The sequence below is a fragment of the Anabrus simplex genome, chromosome 5, assembly GCF_040414725.1.
Source record: "Anabrus simplex isolate iqAnaSimp1 chromosome 5, ASM4041472v1, whole genome shotgun sequence".
In the NCBI taxonomy this organism is placed as follows: Eukaryota; Metazoa; Arthropoda; class Insecta; order Orthoptera; family Tettigoniidae; genus Anabrus; species Anabrus simplex.
The window spans coordinates 219,333,908-219,352,494 of record NC_090269.1 but is presented as its reverse complement, the minus strand read 5'-3'; the positions used below and the strand labels follow the sequence as shown (position 1 = coordinate 219,352,494).

The following is an 18,587-nucleotide window of genomic DNA, read 5'->3' as shown; positions in this document are numbered from 1 at the left end:
AGATGAAGTACTCGATTTTAATGTAAAGTAGTAGTCTTTGCTGCATGATAAGGTAAGGCCTGGCTGCAATCATGTTTGTGAAGAACTTGCCGCACCGAGGTACACCCACCAACACTAGCCAGGACCATGTAGTAGGAAACTTTGTTTGTTTGTTTGTGTTTGTTTAAATATAATTTGCTATTATTATTTGATTTAAATTAATTGACTAGGTCAGATATTAAATACCGATTTAATGTAGGTAGTATAAATTCATGTCTGGTACACAGTTCTTAGTATTTATTTTATTTGTGTCTGAGGTAGTAATAAACTCCAGCTTGCTAGCTTGTGGATTGTAGTAATTCTACGATGAGGGGCAGGAGGATTGAACTACAGACTTCCATAAATGTTGGAGAAAGTGAAGCGATATGACGGCCCAAATGTTGAGAGATTTATTGGATGAATAATGCCAGAGCTGATTTGAGCATGGTTAGAAATGAATCAGTTTTACTGCGTGAATAAAAGGGCCCATTGAAGAGGCATTGTAAACATATTAATGATGGTTTTTAAAGAGAGTGGAGCCCGTGTGAGGCTGAATGACAGGCAGTATTTATGGCCAGCAACCCGGCGGTCGGAGCTCGTGTGTTTGCGTAAAATCAGGCCAGTTGAAAAGGAGGTGCATGGCCGTTTCGTCAAGGAAGTGTAGTTTACTGGAACCCTCTGTTCTTGTGCTGGCAAAATGTTATAATTTACTGGATTACCACATTATCTAAAGGCTAGGTCGATTTAATATAGGCACATTTAATTGATACACCTGAAGAGGCGATAGATAGGTTTGATTTTTCCAGGATCCCCGACATGGGAGAACTGATGGTCTCCTGTCCGTACCTCGGACGCGACAAGAGGAGTTAGGCACACAAACAGCGGATGATGGTAAACAAATGGCAGCCACTATTTATGTGAAATGTGATGATATGCGTTTTCTTTTCCAGGAGTGATAACAGTGTAAATATGATTTTTTTATTTGTTGATAAGTGTTTTGTTTCATTTAGGCTTCGTGAAAAATTCTTTGATCGTTCGTATGATCGTGATATTTTATTGTTTGGGGAATAGGTTATAATTGAGTAGTATTCATATATCAGTTTATACATTTTTTAAATTCTGTACATATTTATTCCTCGTGTCACGTTCTATGTAGTCGGCCACTCAAAGACGAATCTCAGAATAAATTAGTGTAACTTGTATTTTAAATATGTAATTTGGGAATTAATCCCGGGAATATTTATATCCGTAAGGTCATAGTTTCTTTTTCCCTGTAAATAAGCTAGGTTCATTATAACACTGTTTACCGTACTCAACAGTTAAAATAATCGTGTTCTTAAATTCGAAACCAAGGTTAACAATGAAGATTGTAGGAAATGCAACTCAATTTTCTCCAAGTTGTTTGAAACTATATGTGAACACCCAAGTGCTTGATTTGAATATGTGATTGTTCTTGTGTGCTAATATTCAACAGCGTAATGTCAATAGACCACGTAAAGACTCTCATAATGATGAGAATCTAATGTTCACGTGGGTGATGGCACGGACATGGTTGCCCGTTGCCGGTATTTAATTTAAAATGGATGTAATTTAACTTTGATAAACAAGGTTGTAGACTGTAAATATGTTCAACGAGAGTGAATTAAATATTTGAAAAATTTTATTCGTGCCTGTTTTCGTCAAAATTAGCATCCTGATTTCTTCCGTTCATTTTAGGCCTATAAGTCAGTCGTAAGATGTTCTAGTCGTAGCCGCGAATGCACTGCGCCTTCGAGAGGCTTGTGCTCAATTTTATTTGTGTTTTGAACGGGAGAATAGCAGAAGACCTTGCCATGCCGGAAATGACATTTGTCGCCCATGTGAGTGGATTAATTACATAAAATCCCAATGTGGCGACAATGTCATCAGGCAGATAAATGTCCCTTGACTGTCGTCTTCTATGGAGTATGGTCCCATGTGTTCATGACCGGAGAGGGTTACATTTATGTTGTCACATGGTCCCATGAGCTATGGGAGGTGATGGGAAAGGTCCCAATATTTTATCACTGAGTTTAACCCAGCCATATAACTCCCATGTTTTTCCGTAACTTAAAGATCGACCTACAAAAGAAAACAATTGAGAAACAATGAAATGTGAAGACAAATACTGGTACTTGTCGATAACACAGCAGATGGACGATGCCTAATACCGTGATCACTTGACTGCCCGGACAGGGAAACATTCCCAGTTCATGTGATCAGCTCTGACGGACGGGTAGCGATAATCATATTGACAAAGACGGAAGAGTGAGAGGGATGGCTGAGTGTGACTGACTGGCTAGGAATTCGGGGGGGGGGGGGGGGGGTGTTTGCGAGTTAGGTATTTTTGTTACAACATCTAGTCTCAACCGTTCTGCAGGTAGTAAGAAATGCAGCTTCTTCTTGTACTGTCACGTATAAAATAACGTAACAGCAATTGGTACAGTACCGATATTTAATGTACGCATGTCCACAGAGTATCCAAACTTTATTTCATGTATGTCTTTATGACATCAAGTTATGTGTGAGGATTTTTTCCCTGAAATTTCAAGTGTTAAAAATGGGGTGCGAAATATACACAGTGGCGAGTTATATGTGAGCAAATATGGTATATGTTTTCGAGTTCCTGGATGTTGAAATTCATGATGTACAGTCATATCCGGGCATGGGAAGATTAGGGTACTATCCTAGAACTACCTTTCTAATATCAACAAAGCTGCTAGTTCATTATTTTAACCATATTGGTTCAAACCTGTCTGTATTGAATTGTAATCAATTTCTACATAACACTTTTCGACCTTGTCAATACTTTAACATTTTATTATACTTAATTACTGTACATGTTTCAAGAGTAAATACTCTCTTCTTTAGCGGTGCCAAAAGCATCAAACTAAATCTTTGGACTTGATATATTTGTACAAATACAGTTATCAACAGACCAATTATATGTAAATCTTGAAATAGTTAAAATATTTCTTTGTGTCTTAACTGATTACTTACTATGTAATTTATTAATATAAAATAGAATAATTTCAAATCATAAAATGAATAAAACCTTTTAAACTATTCACTATACACTAAAATTTAAAATCTGCTCTGCTCTTGGAACTTAAGTCCTTACTTACACCTAAAAAAGAAATAAAATATTTCTTTTTGTCTTACTATATCATTTAGTAAACACTTTAAATAGAATCATTTCCAATTCATAAAATAAATAAAAACTAGTTAGTCACTATATGTTGAATTTAAAATATTTCTGCTCTCTTCTTGAAATTTCTCTTTTCCTCAAGTCTACTATATTTCTGAAACCTTTCACATAAATCGGAAATTCCTCCTCTTAATCCCGTCCAACCTTGCGAGCCATTTTAACCATCAAATTCTTCAGTTTCAGCTGGTGCCAAATTTATCCAAAAATTAAAATAACATTACACTAGTCTGAACCAAACAAACATGTCCTTGCTCCTTTGCTTGCTGTCAATCAAGTACGGTAATTATAATAAAATGTTAAATTTTGACAAGGCGGAAAAGTGCTATATAGAAATTGAAGCTGCCGGTGGTGTTGTAGCTAACAAAGAAGCAGGCAGAAACAGAGGCGAGTGTGGCGCTGTCACTGTCCACTCTTCCACCCAAACAAGCTGTGGTCCCACAGTGAATAGGTCTTATCGCCACTTGTTGTTGGCAGCTCTGATAGAACTCCATAACATGACACCTCGGTGGTAGAGTGAAGAAGCAAGTGACATCAATGGCTTTATGACGTCAATTACCAAGGCAAACTCAAATGAAGCTACTATCGAGAGTGTGTGAAACCACTGAACTTTCCACGGAAAGACAAGATTAAAGTGAAGCAAGTCTACAACACTTACCTGTTACACCATCGGCATCAACTCTATATTTGAAGAGAGCCTCATGCGTTCCCCCTCCATCAACAATAAGGTCATATTGAGGTGGACTTCCTTTTCTCATACATAGTTCATGTATTATAGAGACTGGAGTTTTACTTCCCATCACTATAGGATTCATGGTATGTCTTTATTCTGAAATGAAGAGAAAATTGTGAAAGAAAAACTTATCAGTACTGATTGTAATAATACAGTAATAATAATAATAATAATAGTAATAATTTTGGCTACAGAGTTGCAGAATTTTTGAAGTGGTACCATCCAGGTGGCTTGCTTATTAATTTTGACTTTCCCATTGGCTATTATTTAGTAACAAAGCAGAATTCTAAGATACTATGACAGAATTATTTTAATTTTCTTAGATGGAACTGAATGCACTACATGGAGTGCCAAGATTTCTGATCATACTTCAAAAATAGACTGAGATCGAACCCAGAAACTTTGAGTCATGAGTTGGACACTTTACCACTGGTCCATCACAGCAGTTTATTCCTTAAACCAGCAATGGTCGAGCGCTCTCTTAGAAGTAACTGGTAGTGGGTGAGATTGTCCCTCACCTTCATAACTTCAAGTACGCTATATAAATATTTGTTTCAACAGCAGCAGTAATCATTTAATTAGTTGTACTAAAGTATATTTTAAATGTCTGTGTAAGAAAAAATAACTTTGCCGGAAAAATAAAGAATATATGTGCATTTTATCAAAAGCACTGCAATTCAGTAAATATAAGGACAATATTATTGTCACATTAGTAGTCGCGGGTGAGATATTTCCTCACCTTGATCGACTGCTTGTATTTAGAGGAATATTATTTAAGAATACATTAAAAGGAATCAAAAATCATAAAATGGCTAACTACAATGCAGTTTCACAATGTTTCAACACTATATTTCACTGTTCACTAGAACACACAGTATTTCTAAGCAACTTTCGTCCTTACCCGCCAGCTTTGATTTTCATACTTGCTCCTTTTCCTTGTCAAGTACTCTATCTTCGCATTTGACGCACAACACAGCTGAGGTGTGTTCTTTGCAAATAGCCGCCAAACAGTCTATGTTACAGTGAAGTGATTTTTCTTCTTTGGACAGAAGTCACACTTGTGCCTTTCTCCCGCCCTCTTTTCTCCATGTATTGCCTGCTGTTGGCGCTCTCCTAACACGCTATGGATGTGGAGACGTAATGTAGTGTGTAAGACATCAGCAGAAGCTCTCTTGGCGGGATGTGGTTTACAAAGCTTGGGTGCTAAGGTTTTCAGGTACTTTCTTCTTGACGCTCTATTTTCTGTGTTGAATCTCAATGTAATTGTTCAACCCGGCAAGATCTAACAGAGTATAGAAGATTCTCAGTGGCCATCTGTTAGTCCTTCTGGCAACAGTATATAGGCTTTTCAAGTCATCGACAATATCTACTCCTTTTGCCATGTTGTAAAACAGAATGACACCCGGTTTGCTCAAGTCACCTGTTCTCTCAATGATGTTCTCACCTTGATGCAGGAATATAGGATACAAGTTCCATATCCCTGCCATGAGCAAACATGGTTGAATGCACTGGTCTTTTCGTGTTTAATACTGGTGGAATTTCTGCCTTATTTTTCCTAACTGTTTCCTAAACTCTCTTATCCTTTAGCAGGTGAAAGGCTAGAGGAACCGATGTAAAAATAATTATCAACTGTGATGTTCCATCCACTATTCTCAATTGGTTCTGCAAGTCTTTTTACAACTTCTGCAGGAGTGTTCACTACTGAGAAAGGTCCAATGTAAATTTCCATCTTGTACGTGTAGTAAATGCCAGCGTCAGCCAGAGAAAATATTTTAATGCCATACCTGGCAGGCTTGCTGGGCATGACCTGACTAAATTGGCACCTTCCCCTGAAGTACTCCCAGGATTTCGTCAACTGTAACATCAAGCCATTTAAGTGTGTTTTAAGGCAGATTTTATGTTGAATGTGCGTTAATACCCTCTTGAGTTATTTATTTGCATTGAAGTGATAATGATTCCACAGGAATTGAAGTCGGTCTTCATTTAATAACCTATCGAGGGATGTTCCACCAGTCAACACTTCAACGGGTGAGCAGTGCACCTCCAGCTTTCCTAGTGGCAGGGTAACAAGAGAGAGGAGTAAGAGAGTAAGTACCATCAAACCACTCTCCAATGATAAAAGTCTGAATAAACACATAAGCTCTCATTTCTTCTTTCTCCACAGACATCCATCTTTAGCAACTACTGTGTCATACAACCAAGGCCATATAGTCATTTAACTTTTTACCACCAACAGTGACATTTTCAAATTACCGCAGCTGTTACAAAACAACGAAGAATGTTCCCCCAACTCCTCGGCAAACTGCCTTAACTGCAAATTGCCTTTACATCGGCACTTTCACAAGATCGTCAATTTTGACATATGTTTTTTAGTTTTCATCAACGATTCAACTACGAATAAATGAACATTTTTTAAAAATATGTTTTTATATCCACAGTAACAACATAACTATACAACATTCCCCAAATTCGAGGTTTTATATATTATTTTAAAACGCTGCTCAACCTTGTGCAATTGGACTCCAATTATTTGTGAACTGGACCCTAAGAAGTTCTTTAAATTTTAACGTGTTTTTATGGCATATAACCCATGTCAACCATTTTAAGTGTGTTTTAAGGCAGATTTCATGTCGAATGTGTGTTAATACCCCTCTTGATTTATTTATTTGCGTTGAACTGATGATGATTCCAAGGGAATTGAAACCGGTCTTCATTTAATAAATGTACATATTACATACAGTGTTGAATGGTGGAACATCCCTCGATTGATTCCTTGTCAAATCATAAAAATGATACGGAAGCCTCCACCTTATCAATACAGTGTTTATTTACTAATGATTACAGTTAATCCAGTACCGGTTTCGACCCCTATGGGGTCATCCTCAGCTGTCATATATCAAACTAGTTTCAAAAACATCACATTACAAAGCATTGCATATGTATGAAAACTGACCCAATTTGACAAATGATTAAAAACAAGTTAAATGTTCAAACAGTAAGAATAATAAAATGGGTCCTTTGCTTTTAACTTTAAAAGTTACATGTTGTGAGAGGCATGTCACCTCATTATTTCGTTGATCTAATGAACATCAATTAAAATTTTTACATACTTATGTATACTGATATTTGTGAAGTTATTACTATTTACATTTGTGATATTGAGATATTACAATGTTTTAAAAAAATTATATGTACATAAAAAGTTGACCCGATATAACAGGCCGTTTAAAGAATGAAGTAGTAGAAACAAAATAAAATAGGTCCTCTTTCTACTCTAACTTGTTACATGTTTGTTGTTACTACAATATTCCTGTTGGTATGGTAAGTTCACAGGTATTATGGAGTGCTACTATTTAATGTTGAAATTTATAATTGTTTTTAGTTCATTCCAGTGTTTTCTTCTTCAGATGATTGTATAATATTGCAGGTGATATAAATATCTTGAAGATTCTAGACGTTGTTATGAAGAATTACGTCTTAATTTATAATCGGTCGGATGCATTGTCTGTGTACTATATTCTCAGTATGTACTAAATGCTGAGTTAAAATTGCGTATAATGAGTTGAAGTTTATTTAGTTACAGCGTGCATCTTAGTATGGCATTATACTATGTCAAGTGTCAAACAATATACATTTTGATGTCTTGGGTGATAGCGCGAGGGCTTCTTTTATGTTGTAGGCCGTATTGTGTTGGGTGTTGACACTGTGTCAAGATCTCGACGTGCAGCCGTGCAACGCACACAGTGTCAACACCCAACACAATACGGCCTACAACATAAAAGAAGCCCTCACGCTATCACCCAAGACATCAAAATGTATATTGTTTGACACTTGACATAGTATAATGCCATACTAAGATGCACGCTGTAACTAAATAAACTTCAGCTCATTATACGCAATTTTAACTCAGCATTTAGTACATACTGAGAATATAGTACACAGACAATGCATCCGACCGATTATAAATTAAGACGTAATTCTTCATAACAACGTCTAGAATCTTCAAGATATTTATATCACCTGCAATATTATACAATCATCTGAAGAAGAAAACACTGGAATGAACTAAAAACAATTATAAGTTTCAACATTAAATAGTAGCACTCCATAATACCTGTGTACTTACCATACCAACAGGGATATTGTAGTAACAACAAACATGTAACAAGTTAGAGTAGAAAGAGGACCCATTTTATTTTGTTTCTACTACTTCATTCTTTAAACGGTTTGTTATATCGGGTCAACTTTTTATGTACATATTTTTTTTAAACATTGTAATATCTCAATATCACAAATGTAAATAGTAATAACTTCACAAATATCAGTATACATAAGTATGTAAGAATTTTAATTGATGTTCATTAGATCAACGAAATAATGAGGTGACATGCCTCTCACAACATGTAACTTTTGAAGTTAAAAGCAAAGGACCCATTTTATTATTCTTACTATTTGAACATTTAACTTGTTTTTAATCATTTGTGTTAGTTTTCATGCATATGCAACGCTTTGTAAAGTGATGTTTTTGAAACTAGTTTGATATTTGACAGCTGAGAATGACTCCATAGGGGTCGAAACCGGTACTGAATTTACTGTAATCAAAAGTAAATAAACACTGTATTGATAAGGTGGAGGCTTCCATATCATTTTTATGTTGTAGTAGCAATCAATACGTAAATGAAGCTCATAGATTATGATATAAGTCAAATGTCAACAAGGAAATGAAAGTTATAAATTATGAACTGTAACATACTCGTGAGGGATGTAATATGCTTGGCATTTCTCTACAAAATCCTTAAAACACTTTGCGAATAGAAGCCATTTTATCCATCTGCTCTCTCTGCTTCCTGGTCGTGCTGTCATCAAAGTAAAGAGCTTGGATAAGGAGGCAGAAAAGTTTCAGTGACACTAAGAGACGAAAAAGTTCTGGAGCTGTACCATCACCCGCCCAAAGATCTTCTGCATCTACATGAGAACTTTTCAAAACACCCGAAAGATAGAACAGACCAAATAAAGCAGTTATTTCTTCAGAGTCGACGTTTCAAGCGTCCCTTTCTCGTCATTAAGATATTTGTTTGTTAGTACAATCTACAATTTCTTGTACAGTTCCAACCACGGGGGTGAAGGTGAGATAAGAAAAAACTACAACAGGCCGTACTTCACGGCCATGTCACATGGAAGCGCTGCAAGGGGAAGAGTCGCGTCTTGATTGGCTGGCTTGGCCTCGTGGTTTATGCTCTTAATCACAGTCATAAATTTATATTTTTAAATTTTAAATTTTTCGGATATGCTTAATGTCAAAGTTTTGCTATATGTTTGAGTTCTGCAGTTTTGCAATTTCATTGTAAGCTACATGTAGTCAGAACATAAATGTTGTGAGATGTTATTTTCTGCCGAAAGATGCTAAACACGACGAAGGTAAGTTATGGAAATATACTTGTAAATAGTGTATTAAATTATACTTTTTCAATCCTATTTCTTTGTTTTCAGTTTCAAAACTTTGTTTCCAAATGTCATGTTCTTTATTTCAGAGAAGTAACACCTTGAGGTTAAAGTACTCCTGCAAGTTTCCAGCATGTACAAGCAGCTATTATGTCCTATGACTGGCAACCTCAACATCAAGAATAAGCATTTTTATAAATTTCCTAAGGAAACAAAGAAGGATGCTCTGAAGCAGTGGAAGCAGATGTGTCGTGTAAGTGATGGTATAAATTGTTCCAGTTTTTATGTTTGTGAAGATCATTTTCTTGAGAAGGACTTCATTAACCACAGTAGGCACCGATTAAATTATGATGTTCAATGAATCAATGAATGATCTGCATTAAGGGCAGTCGCCCGGGTGGCAGATCCCCTATCAATTGTTTACCTCATATTTACATTTATTTATAACTGTTTACCAAGTTTTATCTTAAATATTTTCAACAAACTTGGAAATTTATCAAACATTTCCCTTGTTAATTTATTTCAATCCCTTACTCCTCGTCCTATAAATGAATATTTGCCCCAATCTGTCCTCTTGAAGTCCAACGTTATCTTCATATTAATCATCTGGAAATTATCCCATATAATCCCTGTAATTTAGAGATGCCTGTGTCAAGTAATAGCATTTCAGAAAATAGAAATGTAGCCCCAAATGAAATTTCAGTAATTTCACAAACAGGATTTGTAATTTGTATCTAGATCATTCCGTATTAAGTGATTTTGAAGAGACTGAAATTGGAGAAAACACACAAACTGATATGAACTTCAGTATCATTTTTTGTCTTCACCCATAACAGAGACAAAGTAAGTGTGATGTTTTAGGGTCAGGTGTAAAAAATCTGATTTGACACCTAAAAAGACAAGAATGTATACCATTCATAGAAACAGATTTGCAAAGCTAGCAAAGTTGAAAAAAGTGTTAAAAGGTGAAAGAGAGGAATTAAAGGTACTGAATGATCTGTATGAAGCCAAGAAATTCCAATTTATTAAGGAAAATCAAAATGAGGTCAAGTAAATCATTAATCAGTGCTCAGTTACGGAATGCTAACAAAGCTCCATCCGCTATACAGTGGAATGTTGAGAATAAGGTTATGGCACTTTCAATTTATAAGTGTGGACCTCCCTTATATCAATATTTGGCTACTCAATTTTAATCTTCTCTGTGTCAGGCTTTTGAAGTCTTTATTATCTCGAATACCTTTTGACACTGGTTTTAATCCATCCATCCATGGTTGAAGTGCTGAAAGCAGAGATTCTAAAATGTCTGATTGACAAATACTGTGCCCTCCTATTTGATGAAATGTCACCAGAAAAGGGGGTTATAAGGCTAACAAACAATGTATATGTGGGTATGAAGATCACCTGCTCTAGCAAATCATGCATTAGTTTTCATGTTAAGAGGTCAATCAATCACTACTGATCTGCATTTAGGGCAGTCGCCCAGGTGGCAGATTCCCTATCTGCTATTTTCCTAGCCTTTTCTTAAATGATTGCAAAGAAATTTGAACTTTATTGAACATCTCCCTTGGTAAGTTATTAGAATCCCTAACTCCCCTTCCTATAAACAAATATTTGCCCCAATTTGTCCTCTTCAATTCCAACTTTATCTTCATATTGTGATCTTTCCTACTTTTAAAGACACCTTCCAAACTTATTCGTCTACTAATGTCCTCCCACGCCATCTCTCCACTGACAGCTCGGAACATATCACTTATTGCAGGTTATAAATTTCATTTTCTTTGTCCGTATTGAAGACCTACTTGTGATACAAATTCTTATAATTTTGTTAATTACCACCTATTCAATACAATAAAAACATAAACTTACATATTTATTAAGATGTTGATATGGTACATGTTTCGCTCCTTTTTCGTGAGCATCATCAGCCAACTATTATTTACTTAAGGTTATATAAGATCATGAAACAATTCTTTTGGATTAAGATTATGCCTATAAACCTGATTGACAAATCTTATATTTTACAAGTCATATAACAGTACAATTATGTCTAAGTTAAAACATATTTGTCTAAAATCTAGGCTAGGAGTAACACTAGACAATTACGCAGCAGAAAGAAAAATATACCAACAAGCCCATTTTGGAACATACGAGAACATTTTAAATTCTATATCACATTAGAAAGTGTTTCATCAACAAGTTTGTTCATGAACAATATTCTCATATATATATATAAAATAAGAGTTTTGTCTGTACATTGCTCAGAATTTGAAAAGAATGGTATTTCTGAACCGGTCATGTGCATAGTAACAAGAAAATGTACTTTTTACTTTTCCGTAATTTCTGTCTGTCTGTATGTACGTACACACATCACGAGAAAACGGCTGAAGAGAATTTAATGAAAATCAGTATGTAAAGTCGGGGGATGAGCCGCTACAATCTAGGCTGTAAATAATTTTATTCACGTCGAGTGAAATGGTAGTTTAGGGGAAGGCCTTAAATTTAATTATAGAATATTTATATTATTAGCGGTCCTATCAATAAATACTATATAACTAAAGTTATATAGAATTAAATTTCCAATCAGTTATGTCTTATACATTTTTACCGTACCGGCTCTGATAACACAGATATTAATGAATTTGTAGTTTTGATGCTAAGTCCATATCAACGCCTAGCCACGAGAAAATGGGTTAACAGAATTTAATGAAAAATGCTATATAGAGTCGGGGAATAAGAAACTACAGTCTAGGCTGTGATGAAATGGTAGTTTAGGGGAAGGCGCCTAAAATTTAATTTTTAAATACCGGTACCTATGTTACTGGTGCAATCGAAAAGTACTACATAACAAAAGTTATAGACAATACAATTTCCGATCATTTATGTTTCATTCAGTTTTACTGTACCCACTATGATAAGAGTGGTATTTCAGAGGGCCTACAATATCGAAAGCGCATAACACTGATCAACAATAACTTTACATTGATCATTGTTTGTTACTGATCAACAATAACTTTACATTGACCCTTGTTTGTTGTGATGTTCTTTGCTCCTTATGGTTCCGCTCAACTCCGATAGATGGGATTAGTACTGCGTACCGAGTATAACAGCCCGACTGAACATTGGCACCGAGCTCGATAGCTGCATTCGCTTAAGTGCGGCCAGTATCCAGTATTCGGGAGATAGTAGGTTTGAACCCCACTGTCGGCAGCCCTGAAGATGGTTTTCCGTGGCTTCCCATTTTCACACGAGACAAATGCTGGGGCTGTACCTTAATTAAGGCCACAGCCGGTTCCTTCCCACTCCTAGCCCTTCCCTGTCCCATCGCCACCATAAGACATATCTGTGTCGGTGCGACGTGAAGCAACTAGCAAAAAAAAAAAAAGAATATTGGCGGGAAATAGATGGGGAGTTGGAAAACTTTAGCATGCCATTCCTCTGGTTCATGTAGCCTCCATGGCTCAGACGGTAGCGCATCGGCCTCTCACCGCTGGTTACCGTGGTTCAAATCGCGGTCACTCCACGTGAGATTTGTGCTGGACAAAGCGGAGGCGGAACAGGTTTTTCTCCAGGTACTCCGGTTTTCCCTGTCATCTTTCATTCCAGCAACACTCTCCATTCTCATTTCATGGCATCTATCAGCCATTAATATATCACTGGCAGTGGCGACCCCATCGTACTAACAGCCTATATATATGCTTCATTTATTACATCCCTGGCCCGGTCAATGACTGGAAAATAGGTTGTAGGTTTTCATTTTCCTCTGGTTCATACATTTTCTGATACTGCAAGTACGTAACACACTGGTTCATCATAGTAATCCAGTTATTCAATCCCTACTCTGACACGCTGTTTTGAATGAACTGTATGCACACTTACGGCAGAGGCTCACTTAGTAGTAGTAGTAGTATGACCTGGTCTAGAATTACAATTTAAGCCTATTTAAGCCTATTATAGCACCACAATTCACTAAACTCAAAAGTCAACCCTGAAAAGAGCCGTTTCTTAAGAAAAGCTTCTTCCTCTTCAGTTTTATTAAATTCTACATTAAATTCCAAATTAGCAGTGAAGAGGGGTCTTCTCCTCTGGCTTGGAGGAAAAAATTGCCTCCAAATCAGATAGGTTTTACCGTTGCCATTGTAGTGAATTGAGATTTTCCGACTCATCGGGTACTCCTCGAAACAGATTAGTAAAAGGGCATAGTTTTTGCCCTGGGACTCTCCACTACTCGACTTCCCCCTCTACCCCCTTCCCCCCGCACCGCCGAAAAAAGACGAAGAGTGTTCACAGATCAGAGCTGTCTGCGACTTGGTCATTCCAGCTCTGGAATTCCAGCATAGTACTGTTCGTTAAAAGTGAGAAAGTGTGTGGTCTTTCATTTGATGGAGTATTGCTTTTAATCGCGCCATTCCTACTGACGTCATTGCAATGACCTATGTTCATTTCAGTTGGAAAAACCACTAAAACAGTCTTTCTGAGGATGTGAAATGGCTGGTGGAGAGTGAGTGTCTGCCATTATAATGAAAACTCCCCTACCTGGTGGTGACTGATGGTAGGCAAACGGGCCTATCATTACAATGAAAAATCCCTAACACAGTCTTCATATGAGAAAAGACATTCGGTGACTTCCCCGTCGCGTTTCTAGGGTAACGTTAAGAGCTATGCAATTTAACACAGTCTTGCTCACAACGTGTACACTACCTAGCCTAGAATTCTGTATACAATGTAGAATTCCGTAGCAAAGCACAGGTACATCAGCTAGTTGACAATATAAAATTAATGCCAATACATTTATATAAATGTTACTCCAGCAACGAGAACAAATTAAATGTCCATAACATAGACAATTATCAACTGCAGAAAATTGTCAATATAGTTAACGAAGTTTTAACGACAATCATACAAGTTAAGCAACATTGAATCAATACAATTACCAAGATCTCAAAACTTTTTTATTTTTTAAAAATAATTTTGAAGGATGTTCACCAGATGAGTTTCGTCAATAAAATATTATACTTAGATAGATTTTAGACAAATATGTTTTAACTTAAAGACATAATTTTATTGTTATATGACTTGTAAAATATTATAAGATTTCTCAATCAGGTTTATAGGCATAATCTTAATCCAAAAGAATTGTTTCATGATCTTATATAACCTTAAGTAAATAATAATTGGCTGATGATGCTCACGAAAAAGGAGCGAAACATGTACCATATCAACATCTTAATAAATATGTAAGTTTATATTAGTTTTTATTGTATTGAATAGGTGGTAATTAACAAAATTATAAGAATTTGTATCATATACCACTTAGTCGAGCAGCTCGTCTTTCTCCCAAGTCTTCCCAGCCCAAACTTTGCAACATTTTTGTAACGCTACTCTTTTGTCGGAAATCGCCCAGAACAAATCGAGCTGATTTTCTTTGGATTTCTTCCAGTTCGTGAATCAAGTAATCCTGGTAGGGTCCCACACACTGGAACCATACTCTAGTTGGGGTCTTACCAGAGACAAATATGCTCTCTCCTTTACATCCTTACTACAATCCCTAAATACTCTCATAACCATGTGGAGAGATCTGTACCCTTTATTTACAATCATATTTATGTCATTACCCCAATGAAGATCTTTCCTTATATTAATACCTAGGTATTTACAATGATCCCCAAACAGAACTTTCACCCTATCAACGCAGTAATTAAAACTGAGAGGACATTTTCTATTTGTGAAACTTACTCGCAACCTGACTTTTATCTACGTTTATCATCATATCATTGCCTACTGTCCATCTCACAACATTATCGAGGTCATTTTGCAGTTGCTCACAATCTTGTAACTTATTTATTACTCTGTACAGAATAACATCATCTGCGAAAAGCCTTATCTCTGATTCCACTTCTTTACACATATCATTGATATATATAAGAAAACAAAGGTCCAATAATACTGCCTTGAGGAATTCCCCTCTTAAATTTAACAGGGACAGATAAATCTTCACCTACTCTAATTCTCTGGGTTCTATTTTCTAGAAACAGAGCCACCCATTCAGTCACTCTTTTTTCTAGTCCAATTGCACTCATTTTTGCCAGTAGTCTCACATGATCCACCCTATCAAATGCCCTAGATAAGTCAATCGCAATATAGTCCAACTGACCTCCTGAATCCAGGATATCTGCTATATCCTGCTGGAATCCCACAAGTTGGGCTTCAGTGGAATAACCTTTCCTAAACCCAAACTGCCTTCTATCAAACCAGTTATTAATTTTGCAAACATGTCTAATATAATCTGAAAGAATGCTTTCCCAAAACTTACATACAATGCATGTCAAACTGACTGCCCTGTAATTTTCAGCTTTATGTTTATCACCCTTTCCTTTATATACAGGGGCTACTATAGCAACTCTCCATTCATTTGGCAAAGTTCCTTCAAACAAGTACTTCAGATATGGTACTATATCCCAACCCATTGTCTTTAGTATATCCCACGAAACCTTATCAATTCCAGCTGCTTTTCTAGTTTTCAACTTTTGTATCTTACTGTAAATGTCATTGCTGTCATAGGTAAATTTTAATACTTCTTTAGTATTAGTCACCTCCTCTATCTGGACATTATCCTTGTAACCAACAATCTTTACATACTGCTGACTGAATACTTTTGCCTTTTGAAGATCCTCGCATACACACACTCCTTGTTCATTAATTATTCCTGGAATGTCCTCCTTGTAACCTGTTTCTGCCTTAAAGTACCTATACATACACTTCCATTTTTCACTAAAATTAGTATGGCCACCAATTATGCTTGACATAATGTTATCCTTAGCAGACTTCTTTGCTAGATTCAATTTCCTAGTAAGTTCCTTCAATTTCTCCTTACTTCCACAACCATTTCTAACTATTTCTTTCCAACCTGCACCTCATTCTTAGTCTCTTCCCTATTACAACATAGTGGATCTTTACCATTCCTTACCACCTTTAAAGGTACAAACCTATTTTCACATTCCTCAACAACTGCTTTAAACCCATCCCAGAGTCTGTTTACATATTTATTTACCGTTTTCCACCGATCATAGATGCCTGTTTTATCAGCCATATGGTACTGCCTAACAGTCCTACTTTTCAGACCTTCCTTTCTATGAAACTTATTTTTAACTGGGACAAAAACACCTTTGTGATCACTAATACCATCTATTACTTTGGTTTCTCTATAGAGCTCATCTGGCTTTACCAGCACCACATCCAGAATATTCTTCCCTCTAGTTGGTTCCATCACTTTCTGAATCAGGTGCCCTTCCCATATTAACTGATTTGCCATTTGCTGGTCATGCTTCCTGTCGTTCACATTACCTTCCCAATTGACATTTGGACATAAATTGGATCAATCAATCAATCAATCAATCACAGAACTTGGAAACAAATAATTGCCTAATATTTCACCACAAATTCAGCACCGTACCAGCAAGTAATGTAGCCTTCCAACACCTGATTGTATTTATTATAAGTAATTTGCAGGAACCTGGGTTGAAAGTTGTTTGCACAATTTGTGACCAAGGCTCGACAAATAAAAAAGGATTGTCAAGCTAATTTAGATAGACCCTGTCCATTCAATTTTTTTTGTAAATAGTGAACCTTGTCATATATAATCTTCGCCATCTTCTGAAAAACACCAGAAATGCTTTAACCGAAAATAAGATTCAGGTAAATGATCACAAGGAGGTTAAATTTAAATACCGTACATTGAGAGGGTATTCAATATAGAGCTAGAGAAAAGATTTAATCTTTGCCCAACCTGAGAAAACAACATTTCAACTTCCAGGATAGCTATGTAAGAATGAAAGTTAAAGTTAAAGTTGCTGCTGCACAGTTAAAAGCCATAGTGTGGCAGCTGTAATTAAAACATATGTAGCTACTCAAAGTGTTGCCCTCAAAAGCTATATACACAGCAGAATTTATAGAAACAATTGACAACCTTCTGGATTCATTGAACAGTTGTAACCATAATGCCCATGAAAGGAAGATGTATAGATGTGCCCTTTCAGGAAATTCTCCACACAGTGAGTTTTGGAACAACATTCTGAAAGAGATTGGTGCCTGAAAATAACAGACCTTAAAACTGGTAGAGATAAAACATGCATGTTCAATTTCATTGATGGGTGACATTACTATGTTATATTTTTGTGAAATAGGTTGAAAAAAGTAGGATTCAAATATCTTAATTTGAAAGCTCTCAATCAGGATCCCTTAGAAAATGGATTTTGTTACATATGACAGTGCAGCATTTCCAACAAATCCTACGTGTTTTCAGTTTGTAGCAACCCTAAACACCTGTGTCGGAAATAATATGGCTTTGCCCTTCAAGACTATGAGTAACTGTAACAGTGATGATTGTTTTCCCCTTAGAAATTTATGCCAGTTATTGAAGAGTGCTGATGACTACAATCCAGGAGAAAGTGGCACTTGCTCTGCTGATCCTGAAGGCATAAATTACTGTCTAAGTCAGACCAGTGAATCCCACTCTGAACTGTTGGAGGACAATCAAGCTGTAACATATGTAGCAGGATGTATTTTGAAAGTTTTAGGTGAATGAGTGTGATGTGTGCAAGGGAAATCTATATTCACAAACTTGACTGAATGACTGTTGGATGCGCTTGTGAATGGTCAGCTGTTGAGAATACTCTTGCATTATTGTAGTGATAAAGTAGTTAAAACCTACTGAAATTGTTTAATTTTGTGTGTGTATGATCCACTTAATGCTATTTATATATTGGTGTTTAGTGCTTGTTGGTAGAAATTGGGAGTAGTGATTATTTATTTGAATTTGTATAACAAGTAGTTCAGTTGGTGTTCATTAGATTACGTTTCCTAGGCTAAGTAGGCTCGCTAGGTGTACTTTGTTTCAAATTCAAGTTTAGGAAATACTTGACGCAATAGCATTAACTTTAAAAAAATTATTTTTAAATATCTGTAGGTTTGTTGGTATAACTTAATACTTACAAAAGCAGATTATCATAAGGAGTTCTAACTTCCGCAGCTTTTCCTGTATTTCATATACATGTGTTAAAACTACCATGATGGTAATAATTTATTCAATTAAATAACTTGATACACCTGTAAACTTCAATTTAAAAATAAGTTAAAGAGAATACATGGTACTCCAACGAGATCAAAGAGTATATG

General features: G+C 36.1%; 1 protein-coding gene across 1 annotated transcript in view; it reads right to left on the bottom strand.

Annotated features, from left to right (window-relative positions):
- The window catches only part of LOC136873923 (interferon-inducible double-stranded RNA-dependent protein kinase activator A homolog B), a 310,706-nt gene that overhangs the window by 280,015 nt on the left and 12,104 nt on the right, over positions 1-18,587 (bottom strand). The window contains exon 2 of the mRNA XM_067147282.2: positions 3,900-4,070. Coding sequence (XP_067003383.2) covers positions 3,900-4,056 — 157 coding nt within the window. The 5' untranslated portion in view covers positions 4,057-4,070. The remainder of the gene's footprint in view (positions 1-3,899; positions 4,071-18,587) is intronic.